Source organism: Natator depressus, chromosome 2 (assembly GCF_965152275.1).
Source record: "Natator depressus isolate rNatDep1 chromosome 2, rNatDep2.hap1, whole genome shotgun sequence".
Taxonomy (NCBI): Eukaryota; Metazoa; Chordata; order Testudines; family Cheloniidae; genus Natator; species Natator depressus.
The window spans coordinates 63,574,716-63,592,713 of record NC_134235.1 but is presented as its reverse complement, the minus strand read 5'-3'; the positions used below and the strand labels follow the sequence as shown (position 1 = coordinate 63,592,713).

The window sequence follows — 17,998 nt, the reverse complement described above, 5'->3', positions numbered from 1 at the left end:
ACCTCTACCCTTTTGTATCCTGTGACACTCAGCCTGTCTTTGTGCTCAAGTTTATTCATGATGGATACGTTTCCCTCCCAATCACATATGCTGTGCTCTTGCAGAGAGATTCAGCTGCAGCCCTTCCGAGCTTGGAAAAAAGAATGGTGGTAGTGTGCATAAGAGGAGCCTGTTTGAACAGAGGCCCCTCCATAACATGATCAGGACAGGGTGCAGTCTTAAACTTCTCCTAGAATATGAAAGGGGATGACTTTCAGCCTCTCAGATCCTTTTTAAATGCAAAAGAATGTAGGAAATTGCCAGATCAGTTAGTTAATCAGTGACAACTGCAGTAAGTATACAAAAAGCATGGCCCTTAACGAGAGTAATCAGTTGTGCTTGGTGTTTTTTCAGTGCCTCAGCATGTCGCCATTGGCCCCACCTCTTGAATCCTCCATTGGTTTAGTGTCAGCTTTATAGGAGAATGTAATTACTAGGAGATCTTTTGATAGCTGATGGCAACAACATAACACTTCCCTTCTGACTCTCTCCCTGCTCCCTCCCAATCTTACGCCATCTTTTTTGTGTACTGAAATTAGTGAAATGTACAGTTTATACTAGGGATTATTAATAAGAATTGTGCTGTCAAAGTTCTTTCTTGATTTAGTGGGTATACTTGGCCTTTAATTTATATAAGGCTCAAAAGTATGTATTACACAATTATATGCAAAAATTTCATTACTTCCCTTCAAAAAATTTTTCAAAATATTCCTATCAGATATTTTGAAAATAATTCCTGAAATATTTGAAAACTATCTTGCTTTTTCCCCCCTTATCTTGAAGTATTTTTAGACAAACCTTCTCTTTCCCTTTTTGTTTTGAACTTCTGTAGGGGGTAAGGTGTGGTCATATGACCAAACAAGGCAATTTAAGATCAGACTAAATCACACTGAAACTATAGTGTTTTTACCCTAAAATATGTAAGTATGTTGTGTTTAAATATAGTTAAATATACTTAAACTTAGAAGTAGTGTTACGTTTTCAATGCTGCACCACTTAACATCCCAAATTTGTAGTGGTAATAGATGGCTAGAAATTCTAGTGGTTCTGGTTTCTTTCTAGATTGGGAAGAAAAGACCATGCCTGATTTCTATTTTGTGTCATAACTGTCCATTTAAAACTGGCAGAGTCCCATGTTAGGACCATAGCTTGGACATTCTGTACTGGGAAGCCCTCAATGTATTTGCATCATAGCAGTATTCTGCATATGGTGCTACTATTGTAGCTTTGTATCAAAGCTTCCATGAATTTGAATGACGTAGGATATTGTTTCCAAATGTGTGGCACTGACTGAACTACTAGCTGGTCATTCTCGCATCAGCTGCTTGACAGCAACAAGCTGCCAGATATTCTGAAAACTCTTGTGCCCTCAATTGCCTCTGTAAAAGCAAGTTCTGTGCCAAGGTACTTGATGATGTAATAAGGAAATAAAGAACAATCTGACTCCTGCCTAATATTACATGAAAACTAACAAGTTATTTTTTATGCAAGAAATCTGAGAAATAGAGAGATGTATATAGCCTAGCCTTAGTATTTTGCAATGAACCATTTAGTATAGATATTTTTACTTTTGCAAGGTGTCTGAGGGAAGGGAGATAGGATTCTTTCTCAGTGAAGATTAACATGAGATTTCAGTATTTTAAGACAATTGACTGATTTGCCACTAAGAGATCCTATTTAAAAATAAAAGAATGGCTCTTTTAGTGAAGAACTAACTAATTGCACTGAGATGTATACAAAATTAATTTTTGCTCTGAGTACTTAAACTGTAGACACTTAAGCTGTGTCTATACTGCCACTTTCAGCACTAAAAGGTTAGTCGTTCAGGGGTGTGAAGAAACACCCTCCGGAACGACACAAGTTTTAGCGCTGAAAAGCTTCCGGCGAGAAAGGTACCACCGCTTGTTCAGGGTGTTTTTTAATCGCCGGGAGGGCTCTCCCGCAGCGATAAAGCGTGACTACGCTGCCCATGTCACAGTGCTGCTCCAGTCGTGCTGTCACGTGGGCAGTGTAGATATAGCCTTAGGGTATGTCTACACTATGGACCTTAAAGCGGCACAGCTGCAACTGTGCCACTATAAGGTCTCCCATATAGCTGCTGCATGCCTACAGGAGAGAACTCTCCTGCCGGCATAATTAAAGCACTCCCAATGAGCGGTGGTAGCATGTCGGCAGGAGAGCATCTCCTGCCAACATAGTGCTGTCCACACTGGCACTTTTGGCGATCAGGGATATGTGTTTTTTCACACCCCTGACTGACAAAACTTTTGCCAACAAAAGTGGTAGCGTAGACTTAGCCTAAGCCTCACTCCAGGATTTTCACTGCACTGTAGCACTGGCCACATAGTGAGTTTATTGTGTGGCATGCCAGTGCACCTTTACAAGTAAAGAAAAACCCGCAGCTGGCCCATGCCTGCTGACTCGGGTTTGCAGGACTCCAGCTGTGGGGCTGTTTCATTGCTGTGTTGGCTGGAGCCCAGGCTCAAGGACCGTGTGCGGTGGGTGGGTGGGTCCTAGAGCCTGAACATCTCCACAGCAATGAAACAGCCCTGTAGCCTGAGTCAGCTGGCACAGATCAGCTATGGGTTTTTCTTTGCATTGTAGACATACTCAGTTACTCAAAGTGTAGGTGAACCTTAAGTTTCAGTGCAAATCGATGAGACTCAGACTCCTAAGTGTCTAAGTCACTTTTGAAAAGGGGACTTCCGCTTCTAAGTCAGTTAGGCCTTAAAATACTGAGTGGAGCCTATTGAGGCATATGGGGTTGCTAAGCAATAAACTATTTTGAAGGTGGAGGAAATAACCAACAGTGATACCTCTAGGCAATGTTAACAAGCCTGCATGCATAGGCTCTTACAGACAGTGTTTTCCCCAGGAATTGAAATTAGAGGGGGTGTTAGAATTTATAGGAGGGGGATTGGAAAATGACTAAATTGGCAACACTGCACCATTCATGGGGGTTGTAGAGAAATCCCTGAGGACCAGAAGGATTGTAACAGTAATGCCAGGTTAAGTGGAATTATAGAAGACATTGGTCACCTGTGGCTTAGTGAAGACAACAAAAAGTTTCTGTTAACACTACTTCCATTTTCCCATGCTTCTAAACCTGTGTAACATCTGCCTTTTGGGCAGAATTTTCTTATGCTTAGTCTCTTTTGGAAAGTCTCAAACAGCAGAAAGGATTTTGAGATTGTAGGAGAGAGAAGAGAACTTACTACTTTCTGAAATTATGTTTTTAAATACTTTTTTGTGGTACAAATGGTTGATGTTTGAAACAGAACATAGTCCTCATTAAGATTAGCACATTTGCTTTATGTGAGAATATCACTTCCGAGCATGCGCAGTGGATATCTGAATTTTATAAGATCCTAAAGAAATTCCACCCTCTTTGATGTTAAAAAGCATCTTCTTTCTGACTGGCTCAAGCAGAAACAAGTTGATGCTTGGACATTTTGTAACAGACTGCCTGTGCTAGAAAATTTTAGCTTGTTTGACGTGGAGTGTTTAAGTTTGTCCCCGCCTCGCCAGCCCCACAACTCCCTCAACTATTGTTGACAACTACTATCCTGTTGGTGTAGAAAGGTTCAGTGTTCAACATCTGTTGTAAGTTCCTTGGTCAACCATTCTCTCTCAACGAGGGTGCTGAGCTATTTGGAATCTGTTCAGTGCAGTGTAGTCACCACTCCCGTCTATCCCTACCTGGACTAAAATTCAGGGATCTCTTTTATGGGAATACTAGGTAGCACAATCTGTGTCTAGGCTAGGAGTTAGCACGCCAGGAAGAATAATCTGTCTGTGTCCAGTGACCTAAATAAATAACCCCATTTTATATTACAGTGGAGTTCTTTTCTTCTCTATCATGAGGGGGATAGACGGGAGGGGCAAAGATTTTAAATACCCATTGGGGATTGGGAGAAGATGGAGAAAGCTGTTTGACACCAATTCAAATATGACAATTTTTAAAATTTTTGAACCCCTACTTGCCAGAGGGTAAAAGATGGAGCTCCGAGACAAAATCTAGGGACACCTTTGTGGTGGCTTGGGCTAGCCTTCTCATTATGTCATTGCCTTGGGAGAGTGACACTTTTAAATCAATCTCATTCATAGACCGAATAGATTATTTTTCAAATAGTTCATTAATACTGTGTATTGGCTGCACAGTTAAAACCCAATCGTGTATTGTTGACTTTGTTGCTCTTGGAAGCTTAAATTCTCATTGTCATTGGATATATTTTTTATGCTTGTGTTAATGCATATAGCGTACTACAGAGTTCTAAAATGTATACCCTGCAACATTTAGGATATACAGTTCAACCAATTTAAAGGATAATCTGCCACCAAAAAAAAAATTCTTTTTATTCTCTAAGATGTATAAAAACTTGCTGAATGGTGTAATAATGATGGCTCTTTTCAATTAGAAATGCAGCTCTGGAGAACAAGATTCTGATGTCACAAATAACAGTTAAAATCTGAGAGGAAAGAATTTTGTAGTAGGACTGCATAAAGATTTTTGTTTGCAATGATTTAATTCAAATGCCAGACAAACAGTTAAGATGTTTGTGAATGTTCAGTCTGAGCCTTAACAGCTACACCATAATTTTACTGCTCTGCAAGCTGGACTCGGGTTGAACTGCAGTGTCCGCATACTGTCAGCAAATCTGTCTCTTTAACTGAGGGCTTCAAAAGCTCTCACCTCCATTTCCATGGTACTCCAGAAAAACAGGGAAGATGAGTATATATTGCTGATATTTCTGTAATGAGTGGGGGGCAAAAAACCTTTTCTCTCCCCCAGCACAAAAATAAATAAAAGATCAGGCCTTATTTGTATGTGAAAGTTTAAAAAAAAAAATGCATAGATTGATCTTATTTTCCTTTGGATGCTACCTTAACATTGTTTTTGGATTTTTAATTTGCATTACTTTAGCTATGCAGTCTTAACATTGCATTAACATAATTGTTTTATTTCTGAAATGCAAACAACCCTGTTAGCCTGATCTTCAAAGGTGCTCGGAGCATCCCTTTATTAAAGACCATAAATCTCTCTCATGCCCAAACTTATTTATACCTTCTCAAGAGAAAGATGGGCTAGCCTGTTTGTCTGCTCTATGGAAACAGAACTCTCAATTTTAAGACATTTTGGAAATTATGGCAGTGATAAGGATGCAGTACACACAAACACTGTGAATTTTTTATAATGCCGAGAACTTTTCACACCACTTCCTTAAACCTACTACATAACTTTTTTTAATAGCCAAGTCGAATGCTTAAATGTTAATCTTCACCAACAAACTACTGTTTGAGTACATTTTGTACTGATCATTAGGCACTGTTAAAGGCATAACATTTAGTAGAGCAAGTTGTTTGCTCTACTGAGCTGATGAACTTGCTCACTTAAGCTCTTTGCTCTACCAAATATGGGACCTTCAGAATCTGTTTCATATTTGAAACTGTTTTATTTGAAATTAAGACCTAAACACAACTAAGATTACACGCAATTTTTATTTTTTTTTTTGGTAAGACACCCTACTTAGGAAATCTGGAAATGACAATTTCAGAGTTAATGTATGCGTTTTGATTTGATTTTTTCTCTGGCTGATCATCTTAATTATATATTGTAATAGCTTTTTTGGTAACTACACACTTTGTATATTGCTGCTTAAACTCCTGAGATACGAATATTTCATAGAAGATCTATCTTCCTGACAGAAGTACAGATATCTGGGATAACAACCACATTTCTTGATTGTGGTTTTCTAACAGTTATCCTTTTTTTTTTTTTTTTTTTAAAAGAGTGTAAGGACAGCTAAATTATTGCTTCCCATTTAAATGGCCACAATCAACTTATATTTGATACCAAATTTAAATATAAACTCCCCTTAAATAAGGCTAGAAGAAATGTTCCTGAAATTGAAACTAATGCAAACATTTGTCTCTAAACAAATATTTTCATTCATTCTTTGAATCCCAAGCATTGGAGCACTAACAACCTGACAGAGAGAAACTGTTTTCATTGTGCAAGATGAGAAATGCAGAACATAAGCAAAAAGCATAAATAGTAACAAGTAAATTGTATTTTCACTTCTAGTAATCAAAGATGTCAGTAATGTAGCCAAAGAAACAAGTTTCTGTACACTGCATCTTAAGTTTATGGCTTAGAAGTACTACATACCTGAAAATACACAGTGGTCCTAGCCTCTAGCTTCTATCAGAGAGCCTGTAGTCTAAGTGACTGTAACTTAGTTCAACTACAGCAGGGGTGGGCAAACTTTTTGGCCCGAAGGCCACATCTGGGTGGGGAAATCGCTTGTAGGGCTGGAGCAGGGGGTTGGGGTGCGGGAGGGAGTGCGGGGTGTGGAAGGGGGTGTGGTGTGCAAGAAGGGGCTCAGGGCAAGGGGTTGGGGCAGAGGAAGGGTGTGGGGTGTACAGGGGGGCTCAGGGAAGGGGGTTGGGGTGCAGGAGGGGATGCACAGTGCGGGGGGGGGAGATCAGTGCAGCAGGGGGCTCAGAGCAGGGGTGCGTGGTGCGGCAGGGGGCTTAGGGAAGGGGGTTAGGGTGCAGGTGGGGTTCGGGCTCTGTCCCGGTGCTGCTTACCTGGAGTGGCTCCAGGGTGGCAGCGGCGCACACCGGGGCCAGAGCAGGCTTCCTGCCTGCCTGCCCTGGCCCCGCTCCGGGAAGTGGCCAGCACCATGTCCCTGCGGCCCCTGGGCGAGGAGGGACAGAGGGCTCCACGCGCTGCCCTTGCTGTGGGTACCTCCCCCGAAGCTTCCCGGCCAATGGGTACTTGCAGGCAAGGGCAGCGCACAGAGCCCTCTTCCCCTCCTCCCCCAGGGGCGCAGGGACGTGGTGCCGGCCACTTCTGGGAGCAGCATGAGGCCTGCGTGGCCCCAAAGGTGGCAATCCTGAGGGCCGGATCCAAAGCTCGGGCCGTAGTTTGCCCACCCCTGAACTACAGACAACCAGCTTTAAAGTGCAGCCTTTCCAGTCTACTTTCTGCAGAAATTGGGGTCAGATGGGCAGAAATAAAGTGAATTGTTAAACAAAACCTATTACCTTGTTTTCACCAGTTTCCATGGAAATACTAGCAGGCACTGACCACCACCATCTGAAATTGACTCTGCTACTGGTGGCTCCCACTGGAGTTTTCTTGGAAGCCTGTCAGCTCATGGAAAATAAACTAAGCATTCAGATATAACAGTTTAATCTTTCATGCATTTGAACCTAATTTCTGGAGAAACTGGATTGGAAAGGCCATAACACTTAGCAGACTGAGAATTGTTACTTGTAGATTTCAGTTACTGAATCCCAAAGCCTATGTAATTGGCAGCAAGGGACTTTTTTTATTTCTGTCCCCAACCCTTGTTTTTTTTTTCTCCCTAAGACACTGGAGGGATTCCTCTGTGCCAGTGGTTCTCAACCTATTTACCGTTGTGGGCCACACCCACACAATAAATATACTACCTGTATGGCCCTGAGGATGTCACATGGGCTGCAGCTGTTTGCTGAATGGCCTGCAAGTGGGCCATGGGTTAAGAACCACTGCTCTATGCAAAGAAAGTTCACAGTAACAGTTTAGCCTAGATTATGGCAGCTTTGTGCCATAAGATTGCATGAGTGAAACAGGCCTTACCATTGATATGTTTGATTTTTCTGACTTGAAGTTTAGTGTTAATACTTAAATATTTAAGCACCTCTAAAATTACGTCCTTTGTAACTGATTTTTTAATGAGTTTGTACTTCTAAGGATATTTGAGAATAAAGAAATTTACGTAAATGATCTAGATCTTATTGGATCAATCGTCATTTAAAGGTGGTGATCAATGGATATTTTTTAAAAACAGGAAGGGGAGCTTGTATTTCTTTTTGTATAGAGCTCTCTGGAAAGTGGTTAAATAAACGCACAGCCAAAAATCTATTGATATTTTCCCCTTTGAAATATTTCTCTTGGTTTTGCTGGAGGATACAGAATGTATCATGTTAGCTCACACCTCTAATTGAAGGAATGATGGTTGAAACTTCAAAAAGATGGCCTTTCTCCAAGATGTTGGCTAGTACATTACATAGGTATTAATAAAATTAATAAATAAAATTAATAAGTTTTAAGCAATAACTCAGAAATAAGTGTTCTCAAACAGAATTGTACTGAAATAATAGTTTACAATGTGAGTTACAATGGAGTTATTTTAGTTCCAATTGCCTTGTGGACAGGCCCTTACTTACCATGTTGAGATGTCCTCCAGCCATAGATCACAGAATCTGATTTTCTAATATAAAAAAATAGTTTTAAATTAGATTTTGTTTAGGTCCTCTTTTTAATAAACACAAAAGAACATAATCCCACTTGCAAATGACTTTTAAGACAATGTCATTCACTCCATCCTAAACTTAGTTTAGTCTTGTGTGGAAAAAGCTAGAACTTTCTTGGAACCATTCTGTTTGGAAAGTAACCTGTCACTGTAAATGTAAAGTTTTTAACGGAACATCATGTGCTGTAATACTTAACTGAGAGAGACAAGTTTTTGAACTACAGATTTCTTCTTTAGGTCTGGGCCTGAGGAAGAATTCTGTAGTTCAAAAGTTTCTCTTTCACTAAGGGAAGTTGGAAGTTGGTTCAATAAAAGATATTACGATACGCACCTTGTGTTTCTCATATCCAGGGACCAGCACAGCTATAACAATACTGCAAACAGTAATAATTACCTGACATAAGTATTTAAATGAATAGAATACTATAGCTCTGACCAGTTCTTTGTAGTTGGAGTTTTGTTTTCAGGAAGAATACCACCTTTATACAAAGCAGATTGTGTGTCTTCCTCTGAAGCATTTTAGTATGTAGTCACAAATGGGTATTATGTCATTAGTAACGAGTTTGCCTGAAGGTGAATAGTGAACCCCAGTGATTGAACTTCCTCTATCCACAGACAAATTCTGGTATGGATTTGATCTGCAGTGGGTTTGGAGCCATGGGTATTAGTTTGAACATGGCATTTAGAAATCTGCCCTCTTGCAGAAAGAAAACTTTTCATTTTCATTTCAGTTTTGAAGCTAATAACTGCATAGTTTTGCTATGGGGGAAACAATATTGTATAGTTCCATTTTTAATTTAGCAAATGAGCCATGTGTCCTATATCACTGTTGTGCATGTGTGCAAAATAACCTTAATTTTTATATAAATGTACAGTTGTAAAACCTTTAGTTTTTAAAAGGGTCACTACTGGTGTTTGCACAATCCTGTTGTCCATTTAACTAACTTTAGCTTATCATAGCCCTTGATGCTGCTGCCTGCTCATCTGATTACACTGCTCAGGGGAATAAGGTTAAGGACATGCTGTTGGTAACTAGAGCATTTTCAGGGCTTTAGTTCAGCAGATGGGCTGCTTGGCTATATTCATACATCTGCCTGCCTGCTGTGGCAGCTGCTGCTGCTGCATGTTGTGTTCTTTTGTTCTGTTCCATCCAAGAATGGAACACTAGGAAGTGTAGTGAATGGATTAATTTAAGGTTAAGGTTAGTGTTTTGCTTGCTCTCTGGCGCCCTATCATAATAAAGCTTCTGATAGAAGCTAATGAGTTTTTCTTAAAGTGAAATAGATTTAAAAAATACACTTCAGAGTCTGAAACAATCTAGTGTCATCTGACACAGTCAGGTGTGTTATGATATTGTATGACTATTTTATTATTTGTTTCCAATTTTGTTTTTCCTCTTTTTTTCTAGGATCGGTAACCAGACTTTGGCTGACACTACGTGGTCCGAAAGAATTAAGGAAATATGGAATGACATGAAGGAGATTAGTTGAGGATTAAAGGCTTTGAGGACAAACACCTCAGTGAGGTGAAGCACAGACTAGCTTTCTACTTGTAGCTCTGAGGAGCTGTGTGCTGAAAAAAGATGGCAGATCCAGGAATGATGAGTCTATTTGGAGAAGATGGGAATATTTTCAGTGAAGGGCTGGAAAGTCTTGGAGAATGTGGATATCCTGAAAATACAGTAAATCCTATGGGGCAGCAAATGCCCATTGATCAAGGATTCCCCTCCTTACAGTCTTCTCTTCATCATCCTCCCACCAATCAAAACCAAGCAAAGTTGACCCACTTTGATCACTATAATCAATATGAACAGCAAAAAATACATCTGATGGATCAGCCTAACAGAATGATGAGTAACGCTCCTGGGAATGGTATAGCATCTCCTCACTCACAGTATCACAACCCTCCAGTTCCTCAGGTTCCTCATGGTAGTGGCACTGGTGGTCAGATGGGAGTCTATCCTAGTATGCAGAATGAAAGGCACGGGCAACCCTTTGTAGACAGTGGCTCCCTGTGGGGACCACGGGCTGTTCAGGTGCCCGACCAAATAAGAGCACCATACCAGCAGCAGCAGCAACCGACGCAGCCACCACAGACACCGTCAGGACCCCCTGGGCAGGGCCATTCTCAGCACATGCAGCAGATGGGAAACTACATGGCTCGTGGTGATTTTTCAATGCAACAGCATGGTCAACCACAACAGCAGAGGATGAACCAGTTTTCTCAAGGTCAAGAAGGCCTTAATCAGGGAAATCCTTTCATTGCCACCTCAGGACCTGGCCACTTGTCTCATGTGCCCCAACAGAATCCCAGTATGGCACCTTCTTTGCGACACTCAGTCCAACAATTTCACCACCATCCCCCCACTGCGCTCCATGGAGAATCAGTAGCCCACAGTCCCAGATTCTCCCCTAATCCTCCTCAGCAGGGTGCTGTTAGGCCACAAACACTTAATTTTAGTTCTCGGAGCCAGACAGTACCCTCACCTACTATAAACAACTCAGGGCAGTATTCTCGATATCCTTACAGTAACCTAAATCAGGGATTAGTTAACAATACAGGGATAAATCAGAATTTAGGCCTTACAAATAACACTCCAATGAATCAATCTGTACCAAGATACACAAATGCTGTAGGATTTCCATCAAACAGCAGTCAAGGACTAATGCACCAGCAGCCCATTCACCCTAGTGGCTCACTCAACCAAATGAACACACAAACTATGCACCCTTCACAGCCTCAGGGAACTTATGCCTCTCCACCTCCCATGTCACCTATGAAAGCAATGAGTAATCCAGCAGGTACCCCTCCTCCACAGGTTAGGCCTGGTAGTGCTGGAATACCAATGGAAGTTGGTAGTTATCCAAATATACCCCATCCTCAACCGTCACATCAGCCCCCTGGTGCCATGGGAATTGGACAGAGGAATATGGGCCCCCGAAACATGCAACAGAGTCGTCCATTTATGGGTATGTCTTCAACTCCACGGGAGATAGGTGGGCACATGAGACCAAATGGTTGTCCAGGTGTTGGCCTTTCAGATCCACAAGCAATACAAGAACGACTGATATCTGGCCAGCAGCATCCCAGCCAACAGCCGTCTTTTCAACAGCAAATGCCAACTTGTCCTCCCATGCCACCTCATCCAGGGATACATCATCAGTCTTCACCGCCACCACATCCCCACCACCAGCCTTGGGCACAGCTTCACCAGTCACCACAGAATACACCACAAAAAGTGCCTGTCCTTCAGGTAAGTTACATCCAGCTGAAAGAGAATGTTTTTGAATTATATACGTATTCAGACCCTGGGATACAGGTTTACTGCTCTGAAACCATTGTTCTGCCTTGACTATTCTGTGTACTGGTGGTTGTCTTTCCTATTTTACTTACAGTTTTACTGAGTAGCAAGCTATCAGAACTTCATTCTTTGTCTATGGTCTTGTGATGGTTTTTACAGGTTTACACTGTAGTATGTTTAAATGTGAAGCAACATCAAACTTATGCTGAATGCAACAATTATTTTATTATTGTGGTGAATCTTTTGAGAAAAAGCTGAAAGTTTGTGTCTAAATTTTCACAATATCACTAAACTAACACTTAAGCATTTGCAAACTTGCAGAGTGTTAATATAGATCCACATCTTGATTAAAGTAAATTTAGGCTTGGGATGCAGATTAGAAATGTTCTAATTTATGATAAAGTTGAAAGTTCTTCAAGGAAAAGTTCCACAATATTTTCATATGAAACTTTCCAGCACTAAATAATACACCTGATAATGAGAGGCAACGTGGTTTAGATAAAATAAGAGCAGATGTGAATCTTAGCCTAAAACCAAATTTCTTGAGGCTTGAATGAGTCACACTTGTACACACAACTTTGGTTTTACTGAGTCTCTGAACTTCCTGCTTCAACTTAAAATAGCACTGCTGTGACAGTGTTTCCCACTCAGAAGCTGGAAGTACTGGAACTCTTGAGAGCTTTTTCAAGCTTAACTTAGCAGGTTTGACTAAGCATCTGTACTCTTTTTTGTTCTTGATCAAATCAGATCTCTAGTCTTTTTCAAGTTTGCCATCACTATATCTCGATTAATATGCCTAATCAGACACGAGCTTTTTGCTGTATGTATAGGTGGCAGACACATCACAGTAGTGTGTATTCCATTTTTCAATCCCTCATTATATCAGAAATCAATCCCAAGTAGCACTACCCATAAATATTTGGAGACAATTGTTGGAATGCAGTCATAAGGTCTGATACAATAAGTCTAATAAATCATATGAGCAGTTGTCCCAGCCCTGCATGGAAAGCAGCTGCTCAGCAGCCCCCTTGACTGCTGCCTGCCGGCTGCTTCTGTTAGCTGCTCAGCACAGCATGTGATGGATCTGGGAATCAGATGCATGGGTGGAGAGAGGCAGCTGGTGGGGGGTGGAGGAGAGATGGTGACTCAGCAGGTGGGAGAGGCTTCTGCGCTTACTGGACAAAATAAAATCCTGGGGAAATATGGGTCAAGCCATAGGATAGGTGAAGCAATGGGTGGAAATCAAGAGATGGAAGCCATGTGGGGATAAGAGGAGAGGCTGTGTGGGAGCAGGGGTAGAGAAATGGGGTTGAGAGGGGTGAATATTTTCAGATTTTTTTTTCAAATCAGCTGGTGAGTTGAAGGAGCCTTGTGCAGGCTGTGTGCATTCTAGTGAATTTTGAATGTTTTATTTGCATTTTTTTCTCCTCTCACTTTTATAAGGAGACTTTAAATTAAATTAAAGTTCACCAGAATGCCCAGAGAATTATCCATCATTTGCTAGTTGGCAGAATTGTTCCTGGAAATACATTCATCTTTCCAACTGTATCCCAAGGAAAGGGGAAGACAGAAAGGAGAGCAAAACCAAGTGTTTGTGTTAGAATGGGTAGGGATCTAGAAAAAGAGGAAGACAGGTTGGAGAAAGCGATAGATACAAGGAGGAGAAGGGGTGCTGTAAGACAGAAAAGAGGTGAGAACATCATAACAAGGTGAAGACAGGGACACAGATGAAGAGAAAAGGATGAGAACGTCAGAGCAGCAGGGAGGAAAAATCAGGAATCAAAAATGGAAAGCAAAATTGCAAAAACATGTTGAGACAGATGCACGAAGAAATAAGAACTGACATAGGCTGGGGAAAAAACAGGTGAAATGAAGCTCAGGTGAAGATCTGTCACAAAATGGTAGTGGGGATGGGCCCTAATCCCCAGAAGGCTTTCATTATTTAAATTCCCCTAAATAAATATTACTTATTAAAAATATATATAGCACTGTAAATTTACACCAGGGTTGCACTCAGTGTTACATTTGGTAGAGCTTCAATAACATTTTCAGCAGTCTCACATTTTGCAGCATTAGAGGGTTTGGAAGAAATATTGTCTTTAACGTAGAACGGGATGGGCAAACTACGGCCTGCGGGCCGCATTCAGCCTGCCACCCGTTTTAATCCGGCCCTTGAACTCCCACTGGGGAGCAGGGTCTGGGACTTATCCCCACTCCAGCCAGGAAGCAGGGGCATGGCTCCCCTCCAGCTCCTATGCATAGTAGCAGTTAGGGGGCTCCACTTTCATGCTGCCCCCACACCCAGTGCTGCCCCTGCAGCTCCCATTGGCCGGGAACCGTGGCCAATGGGAGCTGCAGGGGTGGTGCCTGCAGACGTGGCAGCGTGAAGAGCTGCCTGGCCACGCCTCCGCTTAGGAGCCGGAGAAGGGACATGCTGCTGCTTCCGGGAGCTGCTTGAAGTAAGTGCTGCCTGGAGCCTGCACCCCTAAGCCTCCCCCGGTGCCCCTGCCCCAGCCCTGATCTCCCCCCCCAAACCCCTCAGTCCCAGCTCAGAGCACTCTCCTACGCCCCAAACTCCTCATCCCAAGCCCCACCGCAGAGCCTGCACCCCCAGCTGGAGCCCTCGCACTCCACCCTCAAGCCTGGAGTCCCCTCCTGCACCCTGAAGTCATTTCTGGCCCCACCCCTGAACCCTCACTCCCAACCAAAGCCCTCAATCCCTCCTGGACCCCAAGCCCAATTTTGTTAGTATTCATGGCCCACCATACAATTTCTATTCCCAGATGTGTCCCTTGCACCAAAATGTTTACCCACCCCTGATGTAGAAAATTGTCTACCATTTCAGTAAAAAATCTTTGCAAATATACTTATTAATTTTTAAATGAGTATTGTGGTGAAATATAAAATAAAAACAATTTGTGGGCTAAATAAGTAAAAGCTTGGATAGCTCATTAGTGATCCTGAACTCATAGATATAAATGGAAAAAGGTGAATGGTGATAGAGTAATTGACTAAAATATTAGAATGAAACCAGTCTTGATCATAAAGTATAAATCAAGTGTTTTGTGGCTAGAGATGTTACTCCTTCAGTGGAAAATCTAGATTCCTCTTGTTTGACCAAATTAAAATAGAAAAAAACATTTCCTAATGGGCAATTATGTTAAATGGATTAAATCACACTAAGTAATGCTGCAAGGTTGTGTGATACAGTATGCAACTTGGCTTGCCGTGTCTCACCTGCCTAATACTTGATATAGACACTTTGGTATCTCTTCCCCATAAAAACTATACGACTTGAATATGAAGTGCCCATTTTAGTGAAAACTTGCCTTTTTTTAAATGAAGGTTACAATAGTGTTGAAATCCTTGTTGCTGTGCTTTTGTAACCTAGAAACCAATGGTACAGAATTTGTTTGCATCATGTGCATCAGATGCCTTATGGTCTCTCTGCTTTCTTCATTTGAGTTGGTGAGAGATTGAAATTCATGAAGAGCATGGTTCTTTCAAGTCACTTTGTATTAAACGAGAAGTGTAAGTCCATAGGCCAAATTATCACTCACTTGGCATCACAGGTTGGTGGGATAAATCTCATGACTAGAATATTGGTATAGAGGGGTATAGCGTGTTCAGTAAGCACAGAAAGGAGGTGTTGCATCATACATGAAGAATATATACACTTGTTTTGAGGTCCAGAAGGAAATGAGGCAGACTAGTTGAAAGTCTCTAGGTAAATATAAAAGGGGTAAGAAAAAAAAAATAGGGGTGATGTCATGGCAGGAGTCTACAACAGGCCATCAAATCAGGAAAAGGAGGTGGATGAGGCATTTCTAGAACAAGTCACAGAAATATCCAAAACACAAGCATTGCTAGTAATATGGGGACTTTAACTATCCAGACATCTGTTAGAAAAGTAATATGGCAAAACAAAATTTACAATAAGTTCGTGGAATGTATTGGCGACAACTTCTTGTTTCAGAAAGTGAAGGAAGTAACCAGGGGAACAGTCACTTTAGACTTGATTCTAACAGTCAGGGAGGAATTGGTAGCACATTTGAAGGTGGAAAACATTTTGCATGAAAGATCTTGAAATGATAGATTTCATGGTTCTAAAGGAAGGAAGGAGCGAGAGCCGCAGAATAAGAACAATGAACTTCAAAAAAAAACCTAACAAACTTAGAGAACTGGTAGATAAGGTTCCATGGGAATAAAATCTAAGGGAAAAAAGAGTTAAGGAGAGCTGGTAGTTTCTCAAGGGGACGGTATTAAAGCCACAACAGCAAACTATCCCAAAGCAAAGGAAATCTAGGAAGAATAGTAAGAAGCCAGTGCTGCTCCATTAGGAGCGCTTTAATGACCAGATAATCAAAAAGGACTTCTACCAAAAGTGGAAACGTGGACAGATCGCTAAGGAGAAGTACAAAAGCATGTAGTGCAAGCATTTAGGGACAAAATCAGAAAGATTAAGGCTGTCTACACTAGTGTCTGTCGGCAAAACTTCATTGCTCACGGGTGTGAATATTCAGCCCCCTGAGTGACATAAGTTACACTGATATAAGCGCTAGTGTGCACAGTGCTTAGTCAGCAGGAGAGCTTCTGCCCCTGACATAGCTTATGCCGCTCTTAGGGGTGGTTTTTTTATGCCAACGGCATAGTGTCTTCACCAGACACACTGCAGCAGCACAGCTGTATTGGTGCAGCTGCACCCTGCAGTGCTGTATGTGTAGACTTGGCTTAAGGCACAAAATGAGTTACACCTAGCAAGGAACATAAAAGAGAATAAGAGGAGGCTCTTTAAATATATTAAGAGAAAGACAAAAGAAAATGTAGCTCATTTACTTAGCGAGAAAGGAGTGCTGCTAAGTAATAACGTAAAGGAGGCTGAGGTACTTAATGCTTGTTTTGCGTCAGTCTTCACTAAAAGGGTTAAGGGTGATCAGATACTTAATGCAATTAATATTAATAAGGAGGAAGGAACATAAACCAAAACAGGGAAAGAACACAATAAAGCATATTTAGATAAGTTAGATGTATTCAAGTCAGCAGGGCCTGATAAAATTCATCCTACGGTGCTGAAGGAACTCGCTGAAGCAATCTCAGAACCTCTAGCAGTTATCTTTGAGAGCTCCTGGAGGACAGATGATGTCCCAGAGGACGGGAGAAGGGCAGATATGGTACCTGCCTTAAAAAGGGGAACAAAGAAGACCTAAGAAACTACAGACCGGTCAGCTTAACTTAGATATCTGGAAAGATATTAGAACAAATTATTAATCAATTTGTAAGATCCTGGAGGATAATAGGATTATAAGGATAGCCAGCATAGATTTGTCAAGAAATGCCAAACCCATCTAATTTCAGTCTTGATGGGGTTATTGGCCTAGTGGATGGGGGGAAGCAGTAGATGTAATATATCATGATTTTAGTAAGACTTTTGGCACAATTCCATATGATGTTTTCATGAGCAAAGTAGGGAAATGCGGTCTCAGTGAATTCACTATAAGGTGGGTGTACAACTGTTTGAAGGACCATACTTCAATGGTTTGCTGTCAAACTGAGAGGGCATATCTGTGGGGTCCCATGAGGGTAAGTCCGGGGTCTGGTACTGGTCAATATTTTCATTAATGACTAGATAATGGAGTGAGGAGTATGCTTATAAAATTTGCAGATGATACCAAGCTGAGAGGGGTTACAAGCACTCTGGAGGATAGGATTAAATTTCAAAAGGGCCTTGACAAATTGGAGAATTGGTCTGAATTAAATAAGATGAAATTCAGTAAAGATAAGTGCATAATACTTCACTTAGGAAGGAAAAATCAAATGGCAACTACAAAATGGGAAGTAACTGGCTAGGTGATAGTATTGCAGAAAAGGATCTGAGGGTTCTAGTGGATCACAAATTGAATATGTATCAATGTAATGCAATTGTAAAAAAGGGCTAATACCATTCTGGAGTGTGTTAATAGGAGTGTTGTAAGATGGGGGAGATAATTGTCCTTTTCTACTTGCCATGGAGGAGGTCTCAGCTGGAGTACTGTGCGCAATTCTGGGTGCCACATTTTAGGAGATGTGTGGACAAATTGGAGAGAGTCCAGAGGAGAACAACAAAAATGATAAAAGGTTTAGAAATGTGACCCATGAGGAAAAGTTTTTTAAAAAAAACCTGGGTATGGGTAGTCTTGAGAAAAGAAGTTTGAGGGGGAATCTGATAAGTCTGCAAATATGTTAAGGGCTGTTGTAAAGAGGACTGTGGTCAGTTGTTCTCCATGTGAACTGAAGACAGGATAAGAAATAAAAATGGGCTTAATCTGCAGCCAGGAAAATTTAGGTTAAATATTAGGAAGAACTTTCTAATTATAAG

General features: G+C 41.3%; 1 protein-coding gene across 3 annotated transcripts in view; it reads left to right on the top strand.

Annotated features, from left to right (window-relative positions):
- Positions 1-17,998, top strand: part of CHD7 (chromodomain helicase DNA binding protein 7) — a 185,106-nt gene that overhangs the window by 58,834 nt on the left and 108,274 nt on the right. For all 3 annotated transcript variants that reach the window (XM_074944334.1, XM_074944332.1, XM_074944333.1), the window contains exon 2: positions 9,751-11,595. In XM_074944334.1, the coding sequence (XP_074800435.1) occupies positions 9,925-11,595 (1,671 nt within the window). In that variant the 5' untranslated portion in view covers positions 9,751-9,924. The remainder of the gene's footprint in view (positions 1-9,750; positions 11,596-17,998) is intronic.